The sequence below is a fragment of the Castor canadensis genome, chromosome 15 (genome assembly GCF_047511655.1).
Source record: "Castor canadensis chromosome 15, mCasCan1.hap1v2, whole genome shotgun sequence".
In the NCBI taxonomy this organism is placed as follows: Eukaryota; Metazoa; Chordata; class Mammalia; order Rodentia; family Castoridae; genus Castor; species Castor canadensis.
The window spans coordinates 37223385-37250772 of NC_133400.1; the positions used below are offsets into that span (position 1 = coordinate 37223385).

Genomic DNA, 27388 nt, shown 5'->3' on the forward strand with positions numbered 1-27388 from the left:
CAGTGAGTAAAATGTCAGTGATAAGAGAAATCTTTATGAAATGGTTTGTAAAAGAAATTGTATTTACATCAGTATTCCAAATTCAGTGAAGGAAATAATTTAGAGAAATGTGTATTATTTTTAGAATTTGTATATACTAAAGTAACTGAATCAGAGGATTTCTGGTGGGTTCTCCTTTTCTGTTTACCTTGATGGTAAACATGGGCAGTTAGTACATGCAAGCTGTTGTAATATCGTGCTTTCCTTGTTCTTAATTGTCTCCAACAGAATATTCTTATCATGAAATCTGTAAAACGTAGTATCTTTGCTAGTTTCTTACACTACTTATGTTACATTCAGAAATCCTATCTTCCTGACTTACCATATCTCCCCACTGGAGGCTGGCAGCATGGCCCAAGTGGTAGTGTGCCTGCCTAGCAAGGGCAAGGCCCTAAGTTCAAACCCCAGAACTGCAAAAAAGAAAGAAAGAAGACTATTTCCCACTTGTAGGAACTAGTTCCGTTATATTTTTAAAGCCTCCCACAATACTTGACATGAGAAGATATTCATTATGCGTGAAATTATGGTGATAATTTGGTAAATAATGAGATACCAGAATTAACAGCAAAGAAAACATGCCAAATTCATATTTTTTTAATTCACAGTGATTTCATTTGTTTCACAATAAAAGTAGGTAGGTGACTAGGATGGTTTTAGTGCAACACAATAAAAGCCTTAAATCATTTATGTCTGCTCAAGTTAAAATGCTATTTCACACTTCAAAAATAAGTGTGACTTCACAAATAAGTGTGTTATGATGGCCTGATTCAAAGTTTTTTTGACTTTAACAGGATGGAAACTTCTCTGTGAAAAGTGTATTTGAGAAACCTAACAACTTGATGGTGGTTGGACAGTCAGCATTTGCAGACTTTGGTAAGATTGTTGTTGCCTTTCACATCCCTCCCTAATCATACTATTTCCCATAGTAGCAAATAACTTCAGTGCTTTAGAATGATAATACATTCAAAAGATGTCTATCCTATAATCAGTACCTTAATAAAATAGGAATTTATGACATACATGTTTTTTAAAAATATTTTGAACTTAATCCTTTTTGCAGGAATAACGTCCAATACTAAAAAGTCTACTGGGACTTTTTCTAGAGCATACCAAATAGTAATTATCATGAATTTTTCAAGTACCATTGAGTATCCCTTATCCCAAATGTTTCTTTTAGGTTTAGGGATAGTTGCATGTATGAAAGGAGTTTTTTTGGGTTTTTGTTATTGTTTTGTTTTGTTTTGTTTTTTTGCTATGCCATATTATATTTCTTCTGTGAAAATTTTGTTACTTATTTTTATTATTGCACTGGGGGTATATTGTGACATTTACAAAAGTTCTTAAAATATCTCATAGCCAAATTCACCCGCTCTACCTTCTCCTTCATCCCCCTTGCTCACATTCCTGAAATAGTTTCAGTAGATCTTATTTTTCCATACATGTGCACACAATATTTCTACCATATTCACCCTCCTACACTCTCTCCCCACATCCTCTCACCTCTCACTGGTACCATCCCTCCAGACAGAACCTGTTCTGCCTTTCTGTTCTCCGTTTTTGTAAAAAAAAAAAAAAAAAAAAGACGTTTTTGTTTAAGATGCTATACATTAGTTTCCTTGTGACATTTCCATGTATATATGTATTATAACCCGAATTGGTTCATCTTCGCTATTTTTCCTCCTTTCTACCTTAGTCCCCTTCTGTGATTTCAGTCATTCTTGTATAGGAAGTACATCAACCATATTCACCCTTCTTAACTTTCTTCTTTTACCCTCCCTCTTATGTTTGACCTCTCTATAGTATGGCTTGTTTTTCATAATATTGCTTGCATTTATTTTAGGTCTGTTTTCCACTTACGAAAGAAAATACTCAGCCTTTGGCTTTCTGAACCTGGCTGGCTAATTTCACTTTTAGTGATGTTCTCCATTTTCAGCCATTTACCTGCAAATGACAAAACTTCATTCTTCTTTATGGCCAAATAAAATTCCATTGTATATAAATACCACACTTTCTTAATCTATTCCTCAGTAGTTGGCCATCTTGGCTGTTTCTGTAGCTTAGCTATCGTGACTAGTGCTGCAATAGACATGGCTGTACAGGTGCCCATATTGTAACCTGACTTACATTCCTTCAGGTATATCCTAGGAGTGGTATTGCTGGATCATATGGCAGTTCTATTTTTAGTTTTGTTAGGAGCCTCCATGCTGTTTGCCATAGTTGTTGTACTAATTTACATTCCCATCAATAGTTATGAGGGTTCCTTTTCCCCACATCCTCACCAACATTTGTTGTTTATGTTCTTGATGATAGCCATTCTACCAGGAGTGAGATGGAATCTTACCTGGTTTTATTTACATATCCATAAGGAGAGATCTTGAATGGGAACCAAGACTAAACACAAAATTCATTTGTTTTTCATGTATACCTTATGTATACAGGCTGAAGATAATTTTATACCATATTTTTAGTGCTCCTACATTTTGATCACATGGGGTCACGTGTGGAATATTCCATTTGCAGCATCATGTTGGCACTCAAACAGTTTCGGAGTTTAGAATGTCTCAGGTATTTCATTATGGATATTCAACTTGTATGTCCAGAATATGGAACAGACCAAATTGAAGGGGAGCTAATCTGAGCTCTTGGAAATTAAATATTAATAAGCCTCTTTTATTTACATCTAATTCCAAAGAAGAGAAACATCTATTATGAATTTTGTATTTCCCTATACCCTATGCAGTTAATCAAGTTTAGATTGGTAAGGAACTTCTAAAACTTATGGCTCTTTTTTCATCATTTGTTAGGGTTATTATTAGAAGGATTTTTGTATTAGATCAGCACATGGTTTAGATGACCAACACTTAAAAGATATACAAACTCACTCTTACCCTGCTATTCCTTGATTCTGCCAGCAAACACCTCAACCTGTTCTTCAAAATGTATTTGACAGTATCACCATCTCTAGAGATCTCAGTTTTCTCATGTATAAGCTGTGAATGACAACAGTATCCACATCACAAGGCTATTATGAATAACACAGTGTGACTAAGGCACAGTGTTGGGTTTATGCAAAAGAGTACAAGAAAAGATAGTGAGTCCATTGGATTTACAGGTCTTTGTTGTTAGTGACCAGTTGAGCAAGTCAACTCATTGTTCAGTGTCATGGAGATAAATTCCAAAGCAGCTGAAAATGGGAGTTGATGATGTTATGTATTGAAAATTTCAACGTGAATTTCTGTGTTGTACTGTATTTTAGTTTTATTACGCTTAATATTACCTTAGTTTTGAGTAAATTTCTAATGCCTGATTTATATTTTTACTGACAGTAGTCAAGTAACAGAATGCATGAAGTCATTTTTTTTTTAATTTGATGATTGCTTTGGTTGCTGGATTGATCACAGATCCCTTTGTAAGTGTCTCTCTAATAGAAAAGTATGTATGAACCATTTTGTTCTCAGGGGTTTCATGGACCTCCCTTATCCCCTTTACCCCTGATTAATAATCTTCAGATTAAAGTTATATGTTTTATGATGGTGTGTTTTATTTCTTAAACTGTTTTTCTTTTTAACAAAATTGTTGGGGGAGGTAAGGGAGGGGGTAGAGGGAAGGGGGGAGAAATGACCCAAACATTGTATGCACATATAAATAAAAGAAAAAAAAACTTGTTAGAAGCTTTACCTAAAATTTAAGTTTTACTAAACGTAAATGCAGGCATTTACATTGGTGATTTTAAGATGTGCAGAATATAGGATATAGTTAAATTAAGAAATATAAATGCTTTTCTTTTTAACAATTTTAGGTAGTTAACAGTATACTTTTTTTCATGTATCATTAAACTTTTAATAACTATCCCACAATGCCTTTTTAAAAATCTGTGTATTTTTAGTTGAGTATTGCCAAAAAACAAGACTTCTAATGAGTCCAAAAAAAGCAGATGGCTTTGAATAAGGTTATGAATATTAATATACCTAAAATATGCATTTTCCTATGAAAAGTGTACATTTGAATACATCTGTGAATTGCATTCTGCCCTCCATTTTCTACTCCACCCACTCCCTTTGAACCAAGGCAAAGGAAATGACTGACAGCTAGGAAGTCAGCATGATTTTACAGATTTACCGTTTAGTTAGTAAAGAAGCACATGCTTAAATAAATGATACAGGTGACAGTAAGAAGCCTGTACCAAAAAAGAGTGTTTAAGTGACTCCTAGCTCACTTAAGTTTTCTAAAACTAATCCTACCAAAATAAAAAGGAAATATATCAAAGTAATGGATTATCTCATCCCCTATCTTTTCTATTTTCTGTTATGAGGTTAGGTTAATAGTAAAAAAGTAAAGTGTAGAATAATTATAGTCAACAGTGGCAAGAAAGAAACCAAAGTAGGTACTTACAGGACTTCTAAGTTAATGTAAAATTGATACTGTTTTCTCAACTCCTCTAGGAAAATGTCACGTAGTTTCACAGTCTCATTAATTTCTACAAATAGCATGCAAATATTATATCTCTCTTATGCTTAACATATTGCACTGAATGCCATGTAAAAAGACTTTTAGCTGGGTGCGAGTGCCTATAATCCTAGCTACTTGAAAGGCTGAGATTAGGAAGATCTTGGTTCAAGGCCAGCTTGGGCAAATAGTTCCTGATGCCCATCTCCAAAGAAAACAGAGCAAGAGGAATGGAGCTGTGGCTCAAGCTGTTAGAGCACCTACTTTGCAAAGCATGAAGTCCTGAGTTTAAACCCAAGAGCCACCTAAATAAATAAATAAATAAATAAATGTTTTGAGAGTAGGGTCCTTTACTTTAAGAAATTTAAAGTCTGGGAAAACAAAAGGCAAAAATAGTAAATAAATAATACAAAAATAAATGCAATATAGAAACAACTTCTATAAGAGAAAAGCCACACTGTGTTTCATTGTTAATTGTGAAATTAATGCCACATTAGAAAGTGCAATCTAAGTCTTCCAGTACTACAAATCATTCTAGGCTGAGAAAGAGTAGTCTCATGGAAGAGAAAGTCTCACGGAAGAGGTGGGACTTGGAAGTAACAAGTTTTGGTCTAAGTTGTGTGGAGTAATAAAAGGAACATGGTTAGTGACAAACCAATTTGTCTTGTATAATGAGCTAAAATGAAATGTACAAGTGGACTAATCCAGTAGATTATCAAAGGGATTACAAATGAACAAATGTTAATTGTATTCTATGGAAATAGCATTATTTTGAACAGCTCTTTGTTAATAACTTTTATTAACTTGAGGAAATAAAGTTGAACAAAGTCTTTTGATCTAGTGGGATATGCATAAGGAAATGCTTCTTGGGCATGGAATTAGAGTTCAGCGAAAATTATTACAGTCTCTGAGATGCCTGAGATTTTTATATCAAAAATTTATATATCAATTTTATATATAAAATTGATTTTAAACAATTTTAGGATACTTTATTTTCTAGGGATGAAAACCAGTTAGGAGATAGGTCAGGATATGGCATGATCTGAGCTGGAACTGTAGCTACATTAAATCAACTACATCAACAAGTTGAGGGAAAGAAAGAATCAGTAATTTGGTGATTTGTTTTAACATTAGAAAGCATAAAAAATAAAATTAAATTAATTGACTCTGAATGACTTAATCAAAATCCTATTCAAAAAGTAGATCAGAGAGGAAGCTTGATTGGGTATGAAGATACTTTAGACTCATCATGTTATCATGCTGATAAGACAACAAAGCTAGAACATTGAGAAAATCTAAATTAAGGAATAAAACCAGAGTAGATTGGAGAGTCCTCCAACAGCCTTGCGGTCAAGTGAGCTCTCCAAAAACGGTATAAAGTAAAGATTAGCAGCCAGTCTGAGGTGGCATACTTCTATAATCCTAGCTACTTAGGAGGCAGAGATCAGGAGGGTCATGTTATGAAACCAACCCAGGCAAATAACTTGTGAGATGCTGTCTCAAAAATACTCAACAGACAAAATGTCTGATGGAGTGGCTCAAGTGGTAGAGCACCTTCATAGCAAGCATGAGGCCTTGAGTTCAAACCCCAGTACCGCCAGAGAGAGAGAAAGATTGACAAAGGACTAAAGATGGAAGGAATACTAAAAGGTTGTAAGAAATCATTGACACCTCATGCTTGGAAGATCTGTAACCCATAAATGCTTCTCTTAGTTAGGAAGTCATTTAGGGAGGTATATTTAGGTAGTTCAGAGCATCAAATTCCAGAATTTCAAGTTAAGTGCTCTTTATTAAATATAGGACAAAAAGTCAGTAGAAATATGGTACAATTTTTCCTGTCAAAAAATTACATCTGGCTAGACTTAGAGAAAACTTGTAAATTTATATGTATTTTGGGTATAGTAGTAATTAATAAAAAGCTACAAAGCTAAAGGAGAAGCAAAAACTTTATGGAGGATGTTAGCATTTTATATAGATTGAATCATTTTAAATCTTACCTAAATTTAAATATCCAAATCTGATGCTAACTTATGTATCAGATCATCACAAGATCTGAGACTTTATTTTTCAAGGAAGAGTACTAGGCATGATAGTGAAGCCTCGAATTGTCAATCAGGCCTATATACAATTGTATGATAAATAAAGGTACTAATGAAAATGGAAAATTCTGTCATCTGCGAAAGTTAATACATATTGGAAAATATTGAACAACTTAAAGATAGTGTAACTGATGGTTGACACCAAATCTGATTCATTTGTGCCTAGTACAGTAGGTAATCAGTGATGCTTACTACCGTGAGGGAGAATAGCTGGGAAACCCCACTATGAGGTCATTTTATGAAGTCTGTATAATGTTTGATAAAGATTTAGGTGTTAATGTGAGATTAACCATAGTAGAGCAGAAATACTTAGTTCAAAATGACACTTGTAGCCATTAAATTTCCTTTATTTTACAGTTGGGTATATTTAATAATGATCTGACAAATTTAAATTGTTTCTTATTATCGCTTGATCTGAAAATAAAAGTAAATCAGAAGAGCCATATTAGGAGATTTAAAGTTTATATTAGTCTATCTGCTAATTGGTCACTGAATATTCTCTCCTACAAAAACATTTTGAAAATAAATACCTTCAAATAAACAGGTGATAATCATATCATAACAGGAGCCGTGTAGAGGGAATTTCTGGGTGTTATGTTTCTAGGCTTGATCCCGTTGTGTGAATCATTTAAAGTTGCCTGTTGTTCCAAAATCTTAAAGTAATAATGGACTTTGTTTAGTCATTTATTTCTTATAGTTGAAAATTTGCTGTTCTTTTGTTAAATATCCTTATTATTTTGCTTTTGTTGTTAAAAAAAATAACTCCAGTTGAAAAGCATTAAAAACAGAAAAATGTTTGACGTTTTAGATATTCTCTGTTATCACTTTCACTGCCAGTCAGAATTCATATGGTAAATATATGTACAAGTACAGAGTACTTTAATATGTGGAAAATGGACAAACTAGATTTAACAAGTATTGGGTCCAAGGAATCTGAAATGTAATGCTTTTGTTTTCTTTGGATAAATTGTATGGTATATGCATCAGTTCTATCAAATAGTTCTTATTCTTTAATGTGTAGCAATCTGTTTTTCTTCCATTTTATTTCCTTATTGTTTTGTAATGAAAGACTTATACTATATACATGATGTTAATTAATATATTCAAAAAATAATTTTTGAGTACCTATTATTTTGAGTAGCTCTGTTATAGATGTTTGGCATACAGCCATGATTGTTCTCATGAAATTTAAATCATATTGAGGGAGAAAGAAAAATAAGCAAATTGCTGAGGGATTTTTAAAAAGTGGTAGAACTTCAAGGAAATAAGACAAGTTGCTGTAGTAGAAGGCTGTTAGGACTATTTTTATGTAGCTGGTTGGAGTTCACATTTGGCTTAATACAGTCATAGAGAGGTCTTATGGGCAAGTGCTCCATGCAGAGGGAACACCTAAGGGAAGGTTCTCAGGCAATGATGATGAATAACGTAAACCAGGAACTGGAGAGAAGTGCTCTTATTTAGGTATATTGGAGACAGAGTTGCCACCACGTACAGATTAGATGTGAGAAGAGTAAAAGAAAAATCAAGAATGACTTCAAGATTTTTAACTTGACCAACTCTCTGAATAATGGTGCCATTAAGCGAGGCTGCAGTGCTGTTAATTAACAGTGTGTTTGTACAGGTTAAACTTAAGTTGTCTGTTTAATACCCAAAAACAGTTATAAGCTCTGGAGAGACAGAGGGTCTGATACCAGCATATCTTTATTTAACTGCTTTTTAGAAGATGGACAATGGATAGTGGATAAACAAAAGAGTCTTATGTCCTGCCCTTCTTACTGATAGTGTTAATATAACTTCTTTCCAGCCACACTGGCTTCATTGGTTAGTCCTTCCTGCAGGCATTTGCTAGTACTCCTCCCTCTGCATAGGAATGCTATTCTTCTAGATATTCCTCAGGGCTCACTTCCTCACCACCTTTCTGGTTTTGTTAAAATGTCGTCCTTTCCTGAAGCCTTCCTTAACCACTATCCTCAGCACTTCTGACCCTCTTTTCCCCTATTTCTTTTCATAGCATTCATCATCGTCTAACATACTATACATCCTATTCATGTACCCTCACTAGAATATACTCCATTGTTGTGTTTTGTTATTAGAACTCTGAAGCTTGCAGTGTCAGTTACACTGTAAATACTAACTGAATAATTTTGAGTAAAATTATTGAATTAAGTGAAAGAATATTCTCATTGATTTAACTAAGAATCAAGCCCAAATTTAGGACATGTCTGAAGTATCTATCAACTATAATCTAAAATCAGAACTTCTGAGTGTCAGGTACATGATGTAGACTGATGTATCATCACTTATGCTTGTTTTGATTAAGTGATTCAATGAAAAATTGTTCTGAATCTCTAGATAGGAACTGACTTCAGTAGAAAACATCCTAGATTCTTAAAAATTATAATTTTTAGTGTTCCTGTGTTCATTTTTCTAATTCCTGTACTTTGACCAGTGAACATGCATTACCTAGAGTATTTGTTATTATTTATATTTAAACAGACAACCATATTTTCATGGAGAAGAGTGGTTTGAGAGCAGCCTAGGCAGGGAGTTTACAATACCCCCATGTCAACCAGTAACTGGGCACATTGGCATGCACCTTTCATCCCAGCCAATGGCAGGAAGCTAAAATAGGAAGATCATGGTCCAGAACGGCCTGAGCAAAAAGCAAGACCCTATCTCCAAAATAATCAGAACAAAAAGGGCTAGAGGTATTGCTCAAGTAATAGAGCACCTGGCTCACAAGCTGCAAGCCCTGAGCTCAAACCCCAATACTATTACCCTCCCACACCGTAAAAAAGGTGATTCAGCCCTGTTTATGCTTTGTAGCAAAGACATGTATTAGGCATCTCTCTTGGTGAGTCATGGAAGCCAGATGTGATTCTGATTAAAAACTTTGAATGCTTTTTGGTTGGAAATGGTAATTTATATGAAGTTACAAAATTGCTACTTCAGAATGTTGATTGTATACATATTCAGCATTTAAAGCAAAGTAGGCTGTATTTGTTTAACATACATAAATATGAGAAAAAACTAAAGCCCTGTATTCCTGAAGCCTTTATGATATGTAGGGTTTGCATATGATAAATTCTTGTCTTTCTAGGTAAGAATGTTTTTTAAAGCTATACCTGTGACATAATTACCTACAAAACTACTGTGTGTTTAATTTTTTTAATGATGCATGATATAAAGAATATATAATTACTCCTTTGAATGCTTAAAATTCTATATGATAGTTATATTTTACATTATTACACATTATTGTTTTGAAATTTAATGAACGATATTTTCAATACTTTCTAATATAACCCATAACTTAATTAGAACATTAGTCACTCGAAGTCTGTTCTAATTAGTAGAGTGGATATGCATTAAGTGGAACAAACCATAAAAAAAAAAAACTGCCCTGTGAACTTCACTATTTGATTGCTGCAGTACTGTGAAGGTGATGATTACAGGCACCTGGCCTATTCTTAGACTTAATAGATATACATATCTAAGAAGATGGTAATATATATTTCTCTCTGGCACATTACACCTGAGGGAAATTCCCTGCTGTCAGTCACAGCAGCATAGAAATAAAGAATCTAGTGGCATTTCTAAACATCCTGCCCTATTTTCTAACAACTCTGGTTTCTGTTTCAACGCTTTCTTTTATAGCTCTGCATTTTTCACTGTATAAATACCCATTCATTGATAAGAAAATTCTAGTTGTGATTGTTGGACCTAAGTAGGTACACAGCTCCTCTTAGTGGAACGATAAGCCTTCTAGAGAGCTGAGTGATGGATTGAATCAATAGGTGAGTCACATGAATAGAAAAGAAGATGAATGGGTGAAAGTGCCCTTTACTATTTATCTTCTGGCCAGAATAATCCACTCCCTTAGCAGCTCTCCCAAAGCAATTCCATTTTTCTGTTCTGTTCCATAATACCTAAGACAGCTACCTTTTATTCCTCATTACACATAGAGACAAATGGACATTATATATAGTAGCTTAGATGCTCTTGCCTATCACCACATTATCCCATAAAAAAAAAGTCTTAATTTCATCAAGAAGAAAATTTTCAAGTTTTTCTGCATCAGTAACATGGAAAGGATTTAGTATATTATAAATATTTTTTACATCTTTGTGTTACCTAGCAATACTTTTTTTTCCAAAAGCTATTTTATAAGAAGTGTTCTACTTATCCAGGCATGGTGGTGTATGTCTATAGTCCCATCTACTGGGAAGACTGAGGTGGGAAGATCACTTGAACCTAGGAGTTCAAAACCAACTTGGGCAACATAGGAAAACCCAGTCAAAAGGAAAAATTATTTCAAGTAATTTTCCCAAACCTCTGAGATGAGCTATACTATTAATTCTTATTATATAATGGAGTAAGGTCAAGAAACTTGCCCAAGGGCTCACAACACAAAAGAAGTGGTGGAGCTGGGAAATTATCTTTGGCTCTGTCTCAGAAGCTGTATTCTTAAAACTGTGCACCCCTTCTACCTTAATTCTTAAAATATATAACAATGAAGTACCAGTATACACTGTTTGGGGTTTTTTTTTAAACCATATAGTAAATCCTTTCCTCCTATTCCTTGCATTTTCTGATGGCTTTTCTCTTATTATGTTTAGAACTTTTTATACTATGTGACTATTCTCCCAAGTCATGCAACACAAAAATGATTATGCAAATGTATAATTCTGGGATTATGGAATTTAATTTATGGATTCCAGAAAAAATCAGAATGGAGCAAAGTAATTCTGATACAAAAAGTCAGTAAATAACTTTTTTTTTCTGCCTAGTATAGTAACTACTTCATTTCTTAAAAGTTTAAAGATACACGTTTGCTATTTCAAGTCCATCATTCTCTGGCCATTGGGACAAAACTTATTAATGAAGCCCTCACAGAGCTATAAAAGCCTTTGTTCTGATACAAGATTAGATGGCCAACCTTGTCTTGACCTGACATCTTTAATCAGGTAAGTGGATGTGAGTAGGAACACTTTTAGTGTACTACACCTCACTGTATCAGCAGAAACTGGTAAAACATAATTTGAAAGTACTAGAGGCAAGAAGCAATTATGAGGCTTAAAGTACTGTCATCAAATTGTTATTCCATACAAACTCCCAATCATGCTCTCCATCTAAACTGTCTCAAAGCAGCTGAGAAAACCTTCAACAGTCATTACTCTTCAAAATGTTTATCCAATGATCAAAAGCACAAAATGGTATTGTTCATGCTTGCATTCTGGGGGGAGAAGGGTGTTATCTCACCAAAATGATCTCTCAGTGACTTTTTAACCAAATATAACAATTTAAGTAGAACCAATGCTCCTGAAGGTTCTTGATAATCATTCATAAAGCCTTAAGAGTTCTGAGAATGATAGTTATCTATGAAACACCCTATGATGAACAAAATTTTAATATTCAAAAGAAGGCAACTGTGCCTAGGAGAACATACATCACTTGTTAGACCACGCAGATAGTATCAAAATGCTGCTAATACCCCACAAGCTGAATATTCTTGTTTCTTGGTAAAAGTACAGATTAAGTCATGGAAGGTGAATAAAAAAATTAAAAAACTCATTTCCTTTATTTTTATTATCTAGCGCTTACTGTTTGGTAAATAACTTAGGATAAGACAGTCTTTTCAAAATATTCCTTTATCAAGTATAATAAACTTCTAATTATGATTTGAGTAAAACCATTCACAATTAATTTGGAATTTCCTAGAAATAAGCTCTCTGGTTTCCATTTGAATTTTAACTTTCTCCCTAGTTATTTATGGGTTTGTAGCCATGTATCAATAGTTTTTTTTTTTTTCAGTCATTTTGGAAGCTACGACTCACGTCTAAATTGTGATTCATCACTTGGGACAACTCTCTTTATTCAAACACTTTATTCCTTAAACATTCAGAAGTGATAGGTGCATGATTCAAGTGGTAGAGCACCTACCTAAAAAGTATGAGTTCAAATCCCTGTCCAAAAAAAGTTTTAAACATTCAGTAATATATATGTAGCAATTCTTGCAGCTATATGCAGCTCATATTTCTAAAATCATGAGTATTTTGACTTCACCAAATACCAATGATTTTTTAAATATTTTCTCCTTTGAGGAGTCTGCATTTGATGGATCAGTTTATCTCTATCCTCTATGTCAGTTAAGTGTCCTCCTTCTCACATTTCTTAGAGCTTTTTAAAATAATCTCCTAATATTAAAATAATATATATTTTATCATGATAAGTAAAGACAACATAATAGGAACTTATTAGAACATACTTAAGACACTCCGAAGGACTCAAAGCTGTGGTGTTTGCCTAGCACAAACAAGGTCCTGGTTTTGATCCCAGACAACAACAACAAAAAATAGACAAACAAAAAAGACACTAAGATAAGTCACCAGCTTATCTACAGTGTTTGAGGGATATAAAGTATTTTTTATTTCAAAGTTTATTTTTAATTTTAAATCTCTTGTCAATCAACTATATCAGGTATTGCCAGTTTGCTTAAAGATTTGTCATATGCCTTAGCTTCACATAGAAATAAATTCAAATCCTAGCTCTGGGCAGTTACTCAAATTTCCTCACCAATTATTTCCTTATATATAATATGTGGTTGGTAAAACTAGGTTTGTGGTGAATATAAAATAAAATCATACTATAGGTGCTTTAGTGCCTGGTACATAGTACATGCTAAATAAACGTGAACTAGAATAATAATAGAACATTTTAGATTATTTACTTATAGTTTCTTCCCTATTTATTCAATATATTCTTCAAAAAATACAAGAGAGGGAAGGAATTCTCACTACCAAATTCTTTCATTATAGCCTTTCTTCCTTTTCTCTTCTGCTGGTCCCAGAATATCTACTACCTAAAATTTTTCATCCTCTTCTCTACCGTGTGTCCTTCAGACTACTAAATCCCATGGAGTCTTGCCTGTTTTGTATCTCTTAGAACTCCTTCCCCAAGTATTCTTCCTTAATTTATCTCTCCTGGCTTACTGAAGGACTACATCTTGTGCCTCGCCAATCTATTCCCCACTCTGTAGAGCTACTTGAAAATATATCTGAAATACCCCAAATCCTTTAATTTTTCCCTGGGCTTTAGGATAAGGCCCAAAATCCTCTCTATGGCACAACTTTTATATCCAGCTCCCTTATTTACAAGACTTTACAGATCTGTATACTTCTCCAAATCATATCATACTCCTGTTTCCATGTTTTTATGATGCCTTTGTAGTTATTTCCCTTCCCAAGTTCCTTTTCCTTTTCTTCTCACCCACTAATCCCTATTCATATTTCAGATCTTAAGCAATGATTGGTTGTTGACACATAGTAAATAATGCTTACTGAATAATTCTTCTGAAAATAGTCTTAAATTATCATACATATTTAATGGTAGGGGAGTATTGCTCAGTGGTAGAGCACCTGCCTAGCATAGGTAAGGCCTTGAGTTCAATGCTCAAAAAAAAAATCACATTTTTAATAATTGCATTGTGATGTAATGTGCATATCAGTGGAGTCTCCTTTTTAACTTTAGAGTTCAATGAGTTTTAATAGACTGCCACAATTGTATAAACATAATTACAATCCAATTTGGAGACACTTAATCCCTAAAAAAGCTCCTTCCTGCCTACATTTGCTCAATCTTCACTCCTATCCTTAGCTTCAAACAACCACTAATACTTTTTTTAAATGTCTTTAAAATATACATGTAACACAAACTTTGCCATTTTAATTACTTTAAGTGTAATTCAAAGTATTAATTAATACTGTTGTGCAACCCTCACCACTACTTGCAAAACCTTTTCTATCAACTCAAATAGAAATTCAATTACTACTCAGCAATAGCTCCTCATTCCTCCATTCTCCCAGCCCCTGATAATATCCCCTCTAATCTACTTCCTGTCTCTGCCAATTCTAGGTATTTCATGTATGGAAAATCATTAGAATGGTCCTTTTGTGTCTAATTACTTCACTTAGCATAATGTTTTAAGCATTCACCCGTTTTCTGCTAGGTCGCAGAACTTTATTCCATTTTGATTATCTATTCATCAGTAAATGAACTCTTGAGTTGCTTCCATCTTAGTTTAGTGCTACCTTAACACTCTTAAGTCCCTACTTTTATTCTTTCAAGTATATATCTAGGAAGGAAATTGCCAGGTCATAAAGTAAGTATATGTTTAACTTTCTAAAGAACCAAAAACTATTTTCCATGGCTATTTTACATTCCTACCAACAGTGCTTTAGGGTTCCAATTTCTAAACACTGTCACCAGTACTCATTAAACTCGTTCTTTTATCTATGATTATAGTCTGCTAGTAGGTATGTAAAGTATCTCATTGCTTCCATTTACATTTCTCTAATGCTAATGATGTGGGGCATCTGCTTATTGTTTGGCCATTTTTTATCTCTGAAGAACTGTCAGTTCAGTTCCTTTTTAGAAATTATTTTCTCCTTTCATTGTTCAATTGTTGGAATACTTTCAGTGTAAAAATAATGGGTTTCATTATGGCATTTGCACACATGCAGATAATGTGCTTTCATCTTATTCAGTCCCCTATCACAGTCTCTTACACCCCAAGTTGTCCTACTTTTAGGTTTATGCCTTTTTGTCTGTTTGTTCATTTGTATTTATGGATCTAGATTCCACATATGAGGGAAGACGTGATATTTGTCTTTTTTTGAGTTTGCTTTATTTCGCTTAACATACTGATCTCCAGTTCAACCCATTTTCCTGCAAATGACATAATTTCATTCTTGTATATGGCTGAATAATTCTCCATTATGTATGTATACCATATTTCATTTTTTCAGTCATCAGTTAATGAGCCTGCAATGATTCCATAGAATTATGCCACAATAAACATGGATTTTCAGATATATCTATTGTATGCTGTCTTACATTCCCTGTGGTATATGCCCAGGAGTGGGCAGGATCTTATGGTTTTTTTTTTTTTGAGAACCCTCCAATGCTGACTTCCATAGTAGCTGTGCTAAATACACCAACAGTGTATTAGGGTCCATTTTTCTCCCACATGCTCACCAGCATTTGTTGCTTGTTTTCTTGATGATTACCATTCTGACTGGGGTGAGAATCTCTATTTGCATTTCCTTTATGATTAAAGATCCTGAACATTTTGTCATGTGTTTATTGGCCTTTCGTAGTTCTTTGAGAACTGTTGAATTCATTTGCCCATTTATTAATTCAGTTATTCTTTTCACAGTTAATGTTCTGAACCCTATATATACTGAATATTAATCCATTCTCAGATGAATAACCCGCAAAGACTTTCTTATCACTCTGATAATTGTTTCCTTTGATGTGCAGAAGCTTTTTAATTCGATGCAGTCTTATTAGTCAATTCTTGATCTTATTTTCTAAGCTTTTTGAGCCCTCATCAGGAAGTAGTTGCTTGGCTCTATAGCTTGATATGATTTACCTATTTTTTTCTTTTAGTAGTTTAAACGTTTCAGGTTTTATATTAAAGTCTTTGGTTCATTTTGAATTGATTTTATACAGTTTGAAGGTTGGGGTCTAGCTTCAGTTTTCTATATGTGAATATCCATTTTACCCAGTACCATTTATTAAAGAGTCTGTCTTTTCTCCAGTGTATATTTTTGGCATCATTGTCAAGACTCAGTTGGCTGTAGCTGTGTGGACTTATTGGGTCTTTTAGTCTATCTATTCCATTGGTGTAAGTGTATATTTTTGTGCCATGCAGTCTTTGTTAGTATTTTTCTGTAGTATAATTTGAGGTTACATATTCCTTCAGCCTTGCTCTTTATGCTCAGGATTAATTTTGCTATTTAGGGTCTTTTGTTTCCATATTTTTCTGTTTCTGTGAAGAATTACAGTGGATTTTGATGGGATTTTATTTTATCATTTGGTATTCTAGCCATTTGCACAACATTCTGCCTAAACGTAAACATGGAAATCTTTCCATCTTCTTAATGTCTTGTCCAGTTTTTTCTTTAATATGTAAGGTCTGCCATCTCCTTAGTTTATTCTAACGTTTTGTTTGACTTCGTTTAGTTTGGTTTGGTTTGAAATTGTGAAAAGCTACTTTTTTTCCTATGTTGGTTTTATATCCTGTTACATTGCAGAAAATGTAGTGGAATCTTTTATCACTTGCAAATAGAGTTGATTTCACTTCTTCTTTACCTATTTAAATCCCATTTATTTCTTTCTCTTGCTTTGTTGCTCTAGCTAGGAATTCCAATGCTGTAGTGAATGAGGGTGAGGAGAGTGGACATACTTGTCTCATTCCTGACTTTAAAGGAAATGATTGATCATGACCTATGATCTTTTTAATGTGTTGTTGAATTCAGTTTGCAAGTATTTTTTTAAGAGTTTCTAAACCTCTTTTTTGTCAAGGAAATTAGTCTATAATTTTCATTGTTTATAATTTTCTTCTATATTTTCCAGTTTATTAGAATATATGTTTTCAAGGTATTCCATAAAGATCTTCTGGATTTCATCAGTATTTGTTGAGATTTCATTGGTATTTGTTGGGCTGTTCCTTTTATCATCTCTAATTTTATTAATTTGGGTCTTCACCCTCTTCCTTTTGGTGAGTTTAGCTAAGAATTTGCCAATTTTATTTATCTTTTGAAGGAACTAGCTTTTTGTTTCACTGATTCTTTGTATTTATTTTATGTCTTCACTTCATGAATTTCTGTCCTAATCTTTATTAATTCTTTCCACGTATTAAGTTTGTGTTTGGCCTGTTCTTGTTTTTCTGGGAGCTTGAAGATCTCCTCCTCTTCCCCCTCCTCCTCCTCCTCCTCCTCCTCCCCCTTCTTTCTCTCCCCCACCCCGTTCCCCTCCCCCTGCCCCTGTTCCCCTCCCCCCATAGCTATAAACTTTCCTCTTAGCACTGCCTTTGCTATATCCCTAAAGGTTCTGGTGAGTTGTGTTTTCATTTTCATTGGATTCTGGGAATTTTTATTTTATTCCCCCCTCTTTTCTTCCATGACCAATAAGTTGTTCATCAGTGTATGTTCAGTATCCATGTGTTTGAATATTTTCTGTAGTTTCTTTTGCTGTTGATTTCTTTTTTTTCCATTGTACTCTGATTGAATACAAGGGATTATTTCAGTTTTATTTGTTGACTTCTTTCATGTCAGAAAATATGATCTATTTTGAAGGTAAGTTCATGGTCTGCTGAGAAGAATGTGTATTATGCACCTGCTGAACAAAATATTTTGTAAATATCTGTTAAGCCTATTTGGTCTATAGTGTCATTCAATTCTGAAATTTGTTGAGTTTTTATATGACCAACCTATTGATGTGAGTGAGGTGTTGAGTCCTCCACTATTACTGTAATGAGGTCTGTGTTTTTAAGTCCAGTACTATTTGTTTTATGAAGTTGTGTGCACCAACATTTAGTGTGTATATGGTTAACAAATATTATCTCCACTTGTTAGATTTTTCCCATTTTAAATATGAAGTGACCTTCTTTGTCTCTACTGACAGTTTGGTTTGAAATCTTTTGTCAGATATGTGTATAGCTACTCAGAGTCCATTTGCTTGCAAAATTTTTTCCCATCCTTTCACCCTAAGGCAATGCTTGCAGTGAAATGCATTCTTCAATGGAACAAGAAGTCAGGTTCTGTTCTTTAACCCATCCCACCATTCTATGTCTTTTGGTTGGAAAATTGAGATTGTGAACATTCAGTGCTGTTATCGAAAGGTATGTAGTTTTTCCTTTCATTTTGTTGTTTTGTGATGTTTACTTCTTTCCTAATTCCCATTTGCTAATCAGTTCATGTTGTGTGATTTACTCTTTCCTGTATGTTCCTGGTTGTGTTCATCTTCCTCTTCTGCATGTAGGATTCTGTTAAATATTTTCCACAGTGCTGGTTTAGTGGTCATGAATTCCTTTAGTTTGTGTTTATCATGGAAGGTTTTTATTTCTCCTTCAATTATGATGGCTAGCTTTTCTGCATACCATAAGCTAAGTTGAGTTATTTTTTTTTCAGGGTTTTAGAATATATCATTCCATGCTTTCCTTGCCTATACAGTTTCTGTTGAGAAATCTGCTGTTACTCTGATGGGTTTGTCTTTATATGTGACTTGTCAATTCTCTCTGTAGCATTCAATATTCTTTCTTTACTCTGTATGTTTGGCATTTTAACTATAATATGACTTGAGGAGTTTCTTTTTTGATCTTGTTTACTTGGTGTTAAGAAACCCTCCTATACCGTGATACCCCTCTCTTTCTCAAGATTGGGAAATTTTGTTCTGTTATCTTGTTGAATGTGTTATCTATACCTTTGCCTTTCAGTTCTTCTTTTTCTGTATACATATATCATAGGTATATTTATATAGGTATATAGGTAATGGGGTCTCATGTTCCATTTGTATTTTTTTAGTATTTTTTTTCTTTGTCTTTATCTGAGTGTTTTAGTTCCTCTGCTTTGTCTTCAATACCTGATACTCTCTTTTTGGATTGTCCCATTCTATTAGAGAAGCTTTCAGCTGAGTTTTATTTGGATTATTGAGCTTTTGTTCTACACAATTTTAGTTTGACTTTTTTTCAGGATTTCTATATCTTTATTGAATTCCTCTTTCATACTCTGCATTTTCTTTCTTATTTCATTCATCTGTTCATTTGTATTCTTTATTAATTCATTCAGGTGTTTATACATCTTCTCTTTAATTTTGCTGGTGATTCTTACCTACATTCTTTTGAGTCCATTGTTTGAGATTTCATCCATTTCATTATCATTGAAGTTCTTCATTGTGGAATTGTTAACTTTTGAAAGAGACATGTTGCCTTGTTTTTTTCATATTACATGTGTTTTAGCATTGGAATTTATGCATCTGAGGCCAAGTTTTTGGTTGGAATTTTCAGTTCTAGTATTGATAATGATTAACCAAAACCATGTAGTAGGCAGGTTGTGGTATATTTTCCCATCACTGGACTGAGTATGGTTCAGTCATCAAACATTTGCCCACAGTACCTAAGACACTGAATCTGATGCCCTACTCCACTCAGCAAGAAGATTAACAGAAAGCCATCACACTTGATAGACATACCAACTATGAGAATCCCTAATTGAGAGCATTACTATCAGTTCTCCGGTATCTTCAGATTAATAAATGAAACAAAATAATACTTTGTGAAGAGGTAGACATTATTTAATAAGTGGTAATGAAAAGGAAATAGAAAAGATAATACTAATGAATAGTACACGATGTATGGTGTAAAAAGGATAGAAGGGTAGGCAACTAAAATTAATACAGGAGGGTAATGAGGAAGGAAAACATCCAGCTACAGGTATAGTGACAAGGAAAAGATGAAGAAAAAGACACAATCTGGCAATCTACTTTCTAAAAATAAACACAATAAAGAAGGATTATGGATGGGAGTATATAGAGATGAAAAATGAAAGAGAGAACTACAATAATTGTGTATAGAAAGAGTAGAAATGGGAAAGAAAGTTGAGGACAATTGGAGAGCTAGGGAAAAGATATGTCTATAAATATTAGAAGTAGGCTGTTGTGTCTCATATATAATGATTGTAAAAAAATAGAAATAAAGGAGCAAAAATGCAAACGGGGTGAGGGGTGGGGGTAGAGAACAAAAATACCTGAAACAAATAAATCAAAAAGTCACTGACAAAAGAAGTCAGTGTTTTCCTTCATTGCTTCTTTGGGGCAGCTTTTGTTTTGGTTTGGTTTGTTTTATTTTGTTTTGTTAAAGTCTGAACTAGTTAGACCAATAGGCTCTCTAATTTGGAGATTTCGCACAGCTGAAGAGTGGCCTAAGAGCTCTGAGCCATGACCCCAGCACAGAACAGTAGGCTTAACATTTTATTTCCAAGTTCCTCTCCTGGTTCTTAGCCCAGGCTTCTAAGTTCCCAGACACCAGGCACTCCGACACTTGACCTGTGGTGTCCTCCACAATTCCCTGGCCCTCATCAATTGAAAGACTCTTCCTAAACCAGCCTGTTCACTTCCCAGATCACTGACTGCTGTATTGTACTCTAGGTTTGGTGACTGTCCACAGTCAGGACCACACTTTGGACTACTCTGCAGTTTCCAGTCTCTAGCTATTGCAAGTGGCAAGGTGATGCTGATCCTTGGGATTCTTTTGATGCTTGGGGATTTCTCTGGTGTGCTTGGTGTATCCCATACAGAAAAGCTTGTGTCCATCCTTCAGGTGGGCCCTAGACAGGTTAGAATAGACACACTGTAATTTGTAAAGAAGTCTACTATGTTGCCTAAGAAGCTAGTGACAGGGTTGGCACTACTTTAACACTGCCACCATATCAGAGGACAGGGACACAGGCAAGTGAAAATGCTGCAAAGTTCTCCTACCTTTTTTTTTTTTTTTGATTGGGCTAAAGATGGAACCCAGAGCCTCACTCATCAAACACATGGCCTCACACATGCTAAGTACATGCTGTACCACTGAGTATACCATTTGCAAGTTGCCTTTTTCTTGAGTCAGGATTTTCTTAGTTGCTATAATCCTTTGACAAGTTTCTAGTCTTCTGCCAAAGTTGTTTCGGACATTTTGTACTTAACGTATTTCTGTATCGGTGAGGGAACCAGAGCCTAGATTTTCCTATTCTGCCATTTTACTGAACTCACTTGATCCATTTTTTTATTCTATCATTTGCCTGTTCTAGAAATTTTTTATAAATGGAATCATGCAATATCTCTGACTTCTTTCAGTTAACATCATGTTTCTAAGGTTCATTACAAGAACCTTATATTCTTATAATATATATTAGTTATTTTTTCTTTCTGTTGCTGAGTGATATTCCGTTGTATGACAGATAAATAAAACATACTACATTATATGACTCATTGATGGAAATTTTAGATTATTTACAATATTGGGCTACTAAGAGTAGTGCCACTATGAACATTTACTTAAAATACTGTGTAGATGTGTGGTTTTATTTTTCCTCTGTAATAACTAAGTAGAATTTTAGATCAGTATTGTAAGTATATGCATAACTTTTTTAATGAAGCTGTTAAACTATCCTCCAAAATGAGTATATCATATTTATGTTACTTGCAACAATATATGAAGGTTCTCCTTTCTCTACATCCTTGTCAAGAGTGATAGTTGTACTTCTTTTCATTAGGACTGGTCTGTTAGGTATGCAATGATATGTGTGTTATTTAAATTTTTCTTGTGTCTAATGATAATGAGCATCTTTTCATATTTTTCAGTAGTGAAATTTCTATTTTAATTCCTTGCCTTTTTAAAAAAATTCATTGTGTGTTATCTCACACAATGAGATATTTTTGATACAAATCCTGTATCAGATATATGTTTTGCAAATATTTTGTCCCAGTCTACAACTTGTCTTTTCATTTTCCTAACGGTATCTTTTAAAAAGCAGAAATATTTAATTTTTATGAAGTCAACTTTACCAAATTTTGCTTTTATGAATCATTTTTTGTGTCATATCTAAGAAATCTTTGCCTTTCAATCTAAGGTCTAAAAGACTTTTTCCTGTTTTCTTTTCTTTCTAATTTTAGAATATCTGTGATCCTTTTTATATTAATTTTAAGTTCTTAATGTTATATGTTATCAAAAATGTATTTTATCCTCAACTCAAGATGCTCATTTAAAATGTTTCCTATTTATTTAGTGGCATTGGATTTGAACTCAGGACTTCACACTCTACTATTTAAGCCACACCTTCAGACCTTATCTAATCTTAATTTTGTATTGTGGAGAATAATATAAAACTTGACCTGAGAAATAGACTTATTTTATTGATGATGGTTTGCTATTAGAGTGAAACTGCGGAACTTCTTCATTGTCAGAGCTGAAATTACATTGTCTGTCATACATAAACATGTATAATTTACCTAGATGCAGCGTTTCAGTCAAGCAGTGAATCATAAACCCAGGTAGATAAATAGATAAATCTTATATTCCTTGCACTAGGATTTATTTTGAGGTTCATTGCATCTAGATTTCAGTGTTTATTTAGTATAAAATGAAATGCATTTTCTGTAACCAACTTATTGTACAGGAAAATAACATTGTTTATCAAGAAACTATGAAAAAATATACTCCTGTTCTAAGGACAGTTCTTTAGATGGGTACTATTAGTGGATTCCATTGCACTTATAAAATCAATGAATAACCAAATCAAATGGAACATTAATAAAAGCTTTTTTTTTTTAACATATTAACACTATTAGTTCACATTTCTACTTGTGGGTCAAGATAGTCTTAAGGATAACTAAATTAGTTAAGATACTATTTAATGTATAATGAAGTCACACAGCTGTAGATAACACATTTCATTGAATTTTGAAATCTTAATTGAAACCATTATATTTTTTAGGGTGTAATATTACTTAGCAAATGCCTAGTCAGCAACAAAGAATATGTTTGCTTTCCTGCTCGAGGAACAAGATGAAGAAGGCTAATCCCATAAAGCAAGAATGAGGCATAATGTTCACCCTGCTTGTTTTGTGGATTAGAAAAGTAACTGTATTGAATTATAGCATATTTTCTACAGTCTGGAAGCCAGACAGAGTTTGGTATGAATCCAAACTCTACCCCTTACCAACTTTATAAACTTATGAGATATACTTGTCCATTTTATATTAGGTTAATACAGTGTTAATATGCTTTGCTAAATGAAAAAAAAGTAGAATAGACATTTACTTATCCCTAAAGTGATCAACTCAGAATAAGGTAAAAAGCACATTTGGGGATGACTTCTCTATGAGTACTGGCCAAACCCTTTTAATTTAGAGAAAATTCATTCCCTAGCTATTTTCCAACTCTCTAATTCTCAAATGTTTGTAAATATGGTGGTAAATAATATTTAGCCCCTTAAATTGCTCTCCTACCTTTCAATAAAGTGCTGATCTGCTGAGGAAGATAGTAAGAAAGTGTGACTTCAGTAACCTTAATGTTGTGTGGTGACTTGCCTAGTTCTGACCATCCCTAAATAGAGTTTGCATTCTTGAATGAACTGTTCCTAAAACCTTGACTTTTCTTCTTTGTGTAATCCTGAACAAAATGGTTTAATGTTTCTGGGATTTGGGTGGTTATGAAATACAGAGATCACAGCTGCCATAGAATTCTTTGTGCACCATGCTCATGAATTTAGCAATTTCATAATGTTGGATTTTCCATTTGTCCTTTGAAAAAGATAGATAATATTTAATCTTGAAAATGAATATCTTGTGAGACAGTGTTCTAGTAGAGTGTCATTGTTATCAGATGCTTCATCAATTACAACCCTTCTGACAGAAAGTTGGCACAACCAACTGTGAAAAGAGAATTTAGCCAGAGCTACTGAAGGGCAACACTGAGGCAGGCATTCCATACCTAAGAGTCCTGTATTAGTATTATGAGCAGAATAACATACTTCTTACAGAGGTGCTGAGACCTAAATCGATGTCCTAACATCTCAGTGGGTGTTTGAAAAGATTGTTCATTGTTTCACCACAGACCCACAACATCTGCAAATGGAAATTAGAGCTGCTTTACAACTCTGAAGGGATTTTAGCTCATTGATTGTACAACAAAATAGCTAAAAATATATGAAACATTTATCTCATAGAAATTTCAAAATTATCATAAGTGTTTATTTTTCAAAAGAATATTTCAGATTAGTCTACATATTTCTGAAGTGTATCCCTTTTTTTTTTTTGTCTTTTCTCTTTTTGGTGCTGGGATTGAACCCAGGGCCTCACGCATGCTAGGCAAGCGCTGTACCACCGAGCTACATACCAGACCAGTGTATCCTTTTTTTACGCTTTTTAATTAGCCCATTTCTATTTAGAATATTGCTGGTTATAAAAGTATGGCAAAAGTAAATCTTCCAAAGATAAATGTATCAATAAAAGTTGAGTATTGGCAGAAGTTTTAGGATAACCTTGTTAGCAATTTTTCAACATCCATTTTAATGGGAGCCCTTTTCAGTTCTTTTGACTGTCCAGAAGAAACTGTAGCCCAAACCTGGTGATTTGGAGTGGTAGCTCTGCACTTAGGTAAAAGCAACTGTCTTTGACATTGTGTGTCAACTTTTAAAATGTTAAGTGTTCATGTTCCTAACAATAAACCACCATTTATGTGCCAAGGATTGCGCACAGCACAGTGGCTGATAATTTGGGCTCCTGAGATGGGCTGTCTGAGTTTGTATTCTGGCTTTGCTTTTTAGTCACTTTGAGATTCTAGGCAAGGTACTTAACCACTTCTTATGTGTGTTTCTTCTGTTAAATGAGGGTAGTAGTTATCATTAAGACTAAATGAGATAATGTATGTATAAATCTTGTAATAGTGTCTTGCATTATTATTAGTTTTGCACTATTAGTATTTTACTAAGTGGATACTTAATAGTGTCATCATTTATCTTTACAAAAATTATGTGAATACTGTGTATATTTTACAGATAAAGAAACAGTCTAAGAAATGGAAACTAACTTGCCCAATGTCATACTGCTACCAAGTGTAGGTGATATTTGAACTCGGGTCATTCTGCTGTACCTAAGCCAGTGCTCTAAAACTTGATGGAAGTAGACTTGATATCATTTCCGAATGTCACATATGGAAGCTGCATTTTTTTTGGTGTGGTATTAGGGTTTGAACTCAGGGCCTTGAGCTTACCAGGCAAGCAGCGACCACTTGGGCCACACTTCCAGCCCAAATCTGTACTTTACAGTTCTTGATGGAAAAACTGAATTAACCATTTAACCACTTTAGTACCAGAGCAATCCTAAGAACAAATCCTTTCCTTCCTACTACCTCTAGCAAGTATGCATTTCTTGAGACATCTTTGAAACAGCTTTAATCACGTGCATTTTGATTCTCATCTACTTCCCAAATATTAAATATTAGGTTGTTGGCATTTAATTAAAGCTTTTGTGTAAAACTTTCACTCTTAAGTATACTGATTTTATTTGTACTGTCATTTTATGTTTCCTTTTCCTTGTCAAAACAAGTTTGAGCCATTTTGGTGCCATATAGAATGCTTACAAGACATTTCTACCATCGTGTACTATAGGACTGTGCTGAAATTGGGCCTCCGTCCACCCTATTACCACCTTATTCACTGGGATAGTCAGCTTTTGCCTCTATTCACAAATTGATGGGAGCATAAGAAACTCAGAACAGGAAATAAAATAGGTCACAGTTCTGCTTTATATAATTCTGTGTTAGGGAAAGTAATAGTCAAACAATCATCACATTCAACAAAACAGAAAAGCACACATAATTGAGTATCTAGAGGACATTATGGAAGCCTGGCAAACATTTAGGGATTGAAATGAGATGGCAAAATATGTTTTGAATCGGAACAATAAGTAGAATGATTTATCTCAGACCGTGACAAGAGAAAAAAATACATCATGAAAGTCCTATCTTGTGACCAGGCTTAAACCTATACTACATATCAAGTGATGACTACAGTCAATAGCAATGTATTGTATACTTGAAAATTGGTAGTAGATTTGAAGCATTCTCTACACAAAACAAATATGAGAGATAATGCATATGCTAGTAAGCTTGATTTAGCCATCCACATCATATACTTATCATGTAAAATAATAAATAGAATTCTTTTAAATGTATTAAAGTGATTTGATTAACTTTTCCATAGTCCCACTTCATACTTTGTAACATTACAGTGCCTGATTAGCATCTTAAAGAAGCACAGTTTTCCTATCTAATTATGTTCTTATTTTTTGGCAGTATTCCCTTATAGCATTTCTTCTCACTAAGGCCCTGGGACTTTGTAGACTTGTCTTCTTCAATCATATATATATATATATGAATGCTATGTGTATATGACCCTAACTTTAAAAATCAGCCATATTCTATTTAACATCTGAAGCAGAGTAAGTACAGTCATGAACAGAGTCATAATTCAGTCATTTAGATATGAATATTTAAAGAAATTTACTCTTTTCACATAATCTAGATAGTATGATCATCTTTTTTTTGATTGATAAAGTTCTTATTATAATTTGGGTTAGGAGTATTTTAAAATCAAGTATCTATATATTTTCAGGCATGTCATGTATTTTAATACTCATTATTTTTAAATTCTGAAACCTAATAGGGTTATTACAATAATTTTTGTATCATACTCAGTTTATTTCTGGTACAATAATTTCTCTCTTACTAATAATTTTTGTGCTTTTCTGAAAGATGTGAGTGATATTCATAAGTTTAAGAGGAAGGAAATGAATATTTGGTAATTTTGAACATTTGTGTTGTGTGTACTTCTGGCTTTATAGTAGTAATGAGTCACAATAATGTAGTTTTATGTGTGAATGCGTTATCTGTCATATGTCTCCTATATCTCTTGACATGTGATGGGAAGGCTGTTATTTCTGCCTATTATCTGGGTCCATTTTAGCTACAAATGCTGATCTGGAGACCTAATATAGAAATTTTTTGGATGCCACATATTAAAAACCTAAAGAAAGCCTTGAATTCTAAAACTTTCTACTATTAATTAGGTACATCACTTCGTATTTATATCTTGTTTATGCTGCGGTCATCCTGGAGTAACTTTTCCAGGCTGAAGATTTCTAGATTGCTGAAAGTGACATTTTGACTTATTCCCTGTTCAAGCTGTAATGCCCTGTTCTAGCTGTAATGCCCTGTTCTACTCCGTAATTGAAACATCTATTTATTATTGTAATTGAATTTAGAATTACAGATTACAAATCGAAATTTTTATTCATTCTACTTAAGATTTTTCTTCCAACTGTAGAGTAACATTCAAATCCTAAATTTCTACCTTCATTTTTCATGATCAAGTGTTTCAGTGTATCAACTGGAAGAGTGCAGTGGATCCTTGAAGTAA

At 33.7% G+C, this 27388-nt stretch overlaps 1 protein-coding gene across 2 annotated transcripts in view; it reads left to right on the forward strand.

The window, feature by feature from the left end:
• Itfg1 (integrin alpha FG-GAP repeat containing 1) overlaps nucleotides 1-27388 on the forward strand; it is a 247457-nt gene that overhangs the window by 80491 nt on the left and 139578 nt on the right. For both annotated transcript variants that reach the window (XM_074056051.1, XM_074056050.1), the window contains exon 8: nucleotides 831-912. In XM_074056051.1, the coding sequence (XP_073912152.1) occupies nucleotides 831-912 (82 nt within the window). The remainder of the gene's footprint in view (nucleotides 1-830; nucleotides 913-27388) is intronic.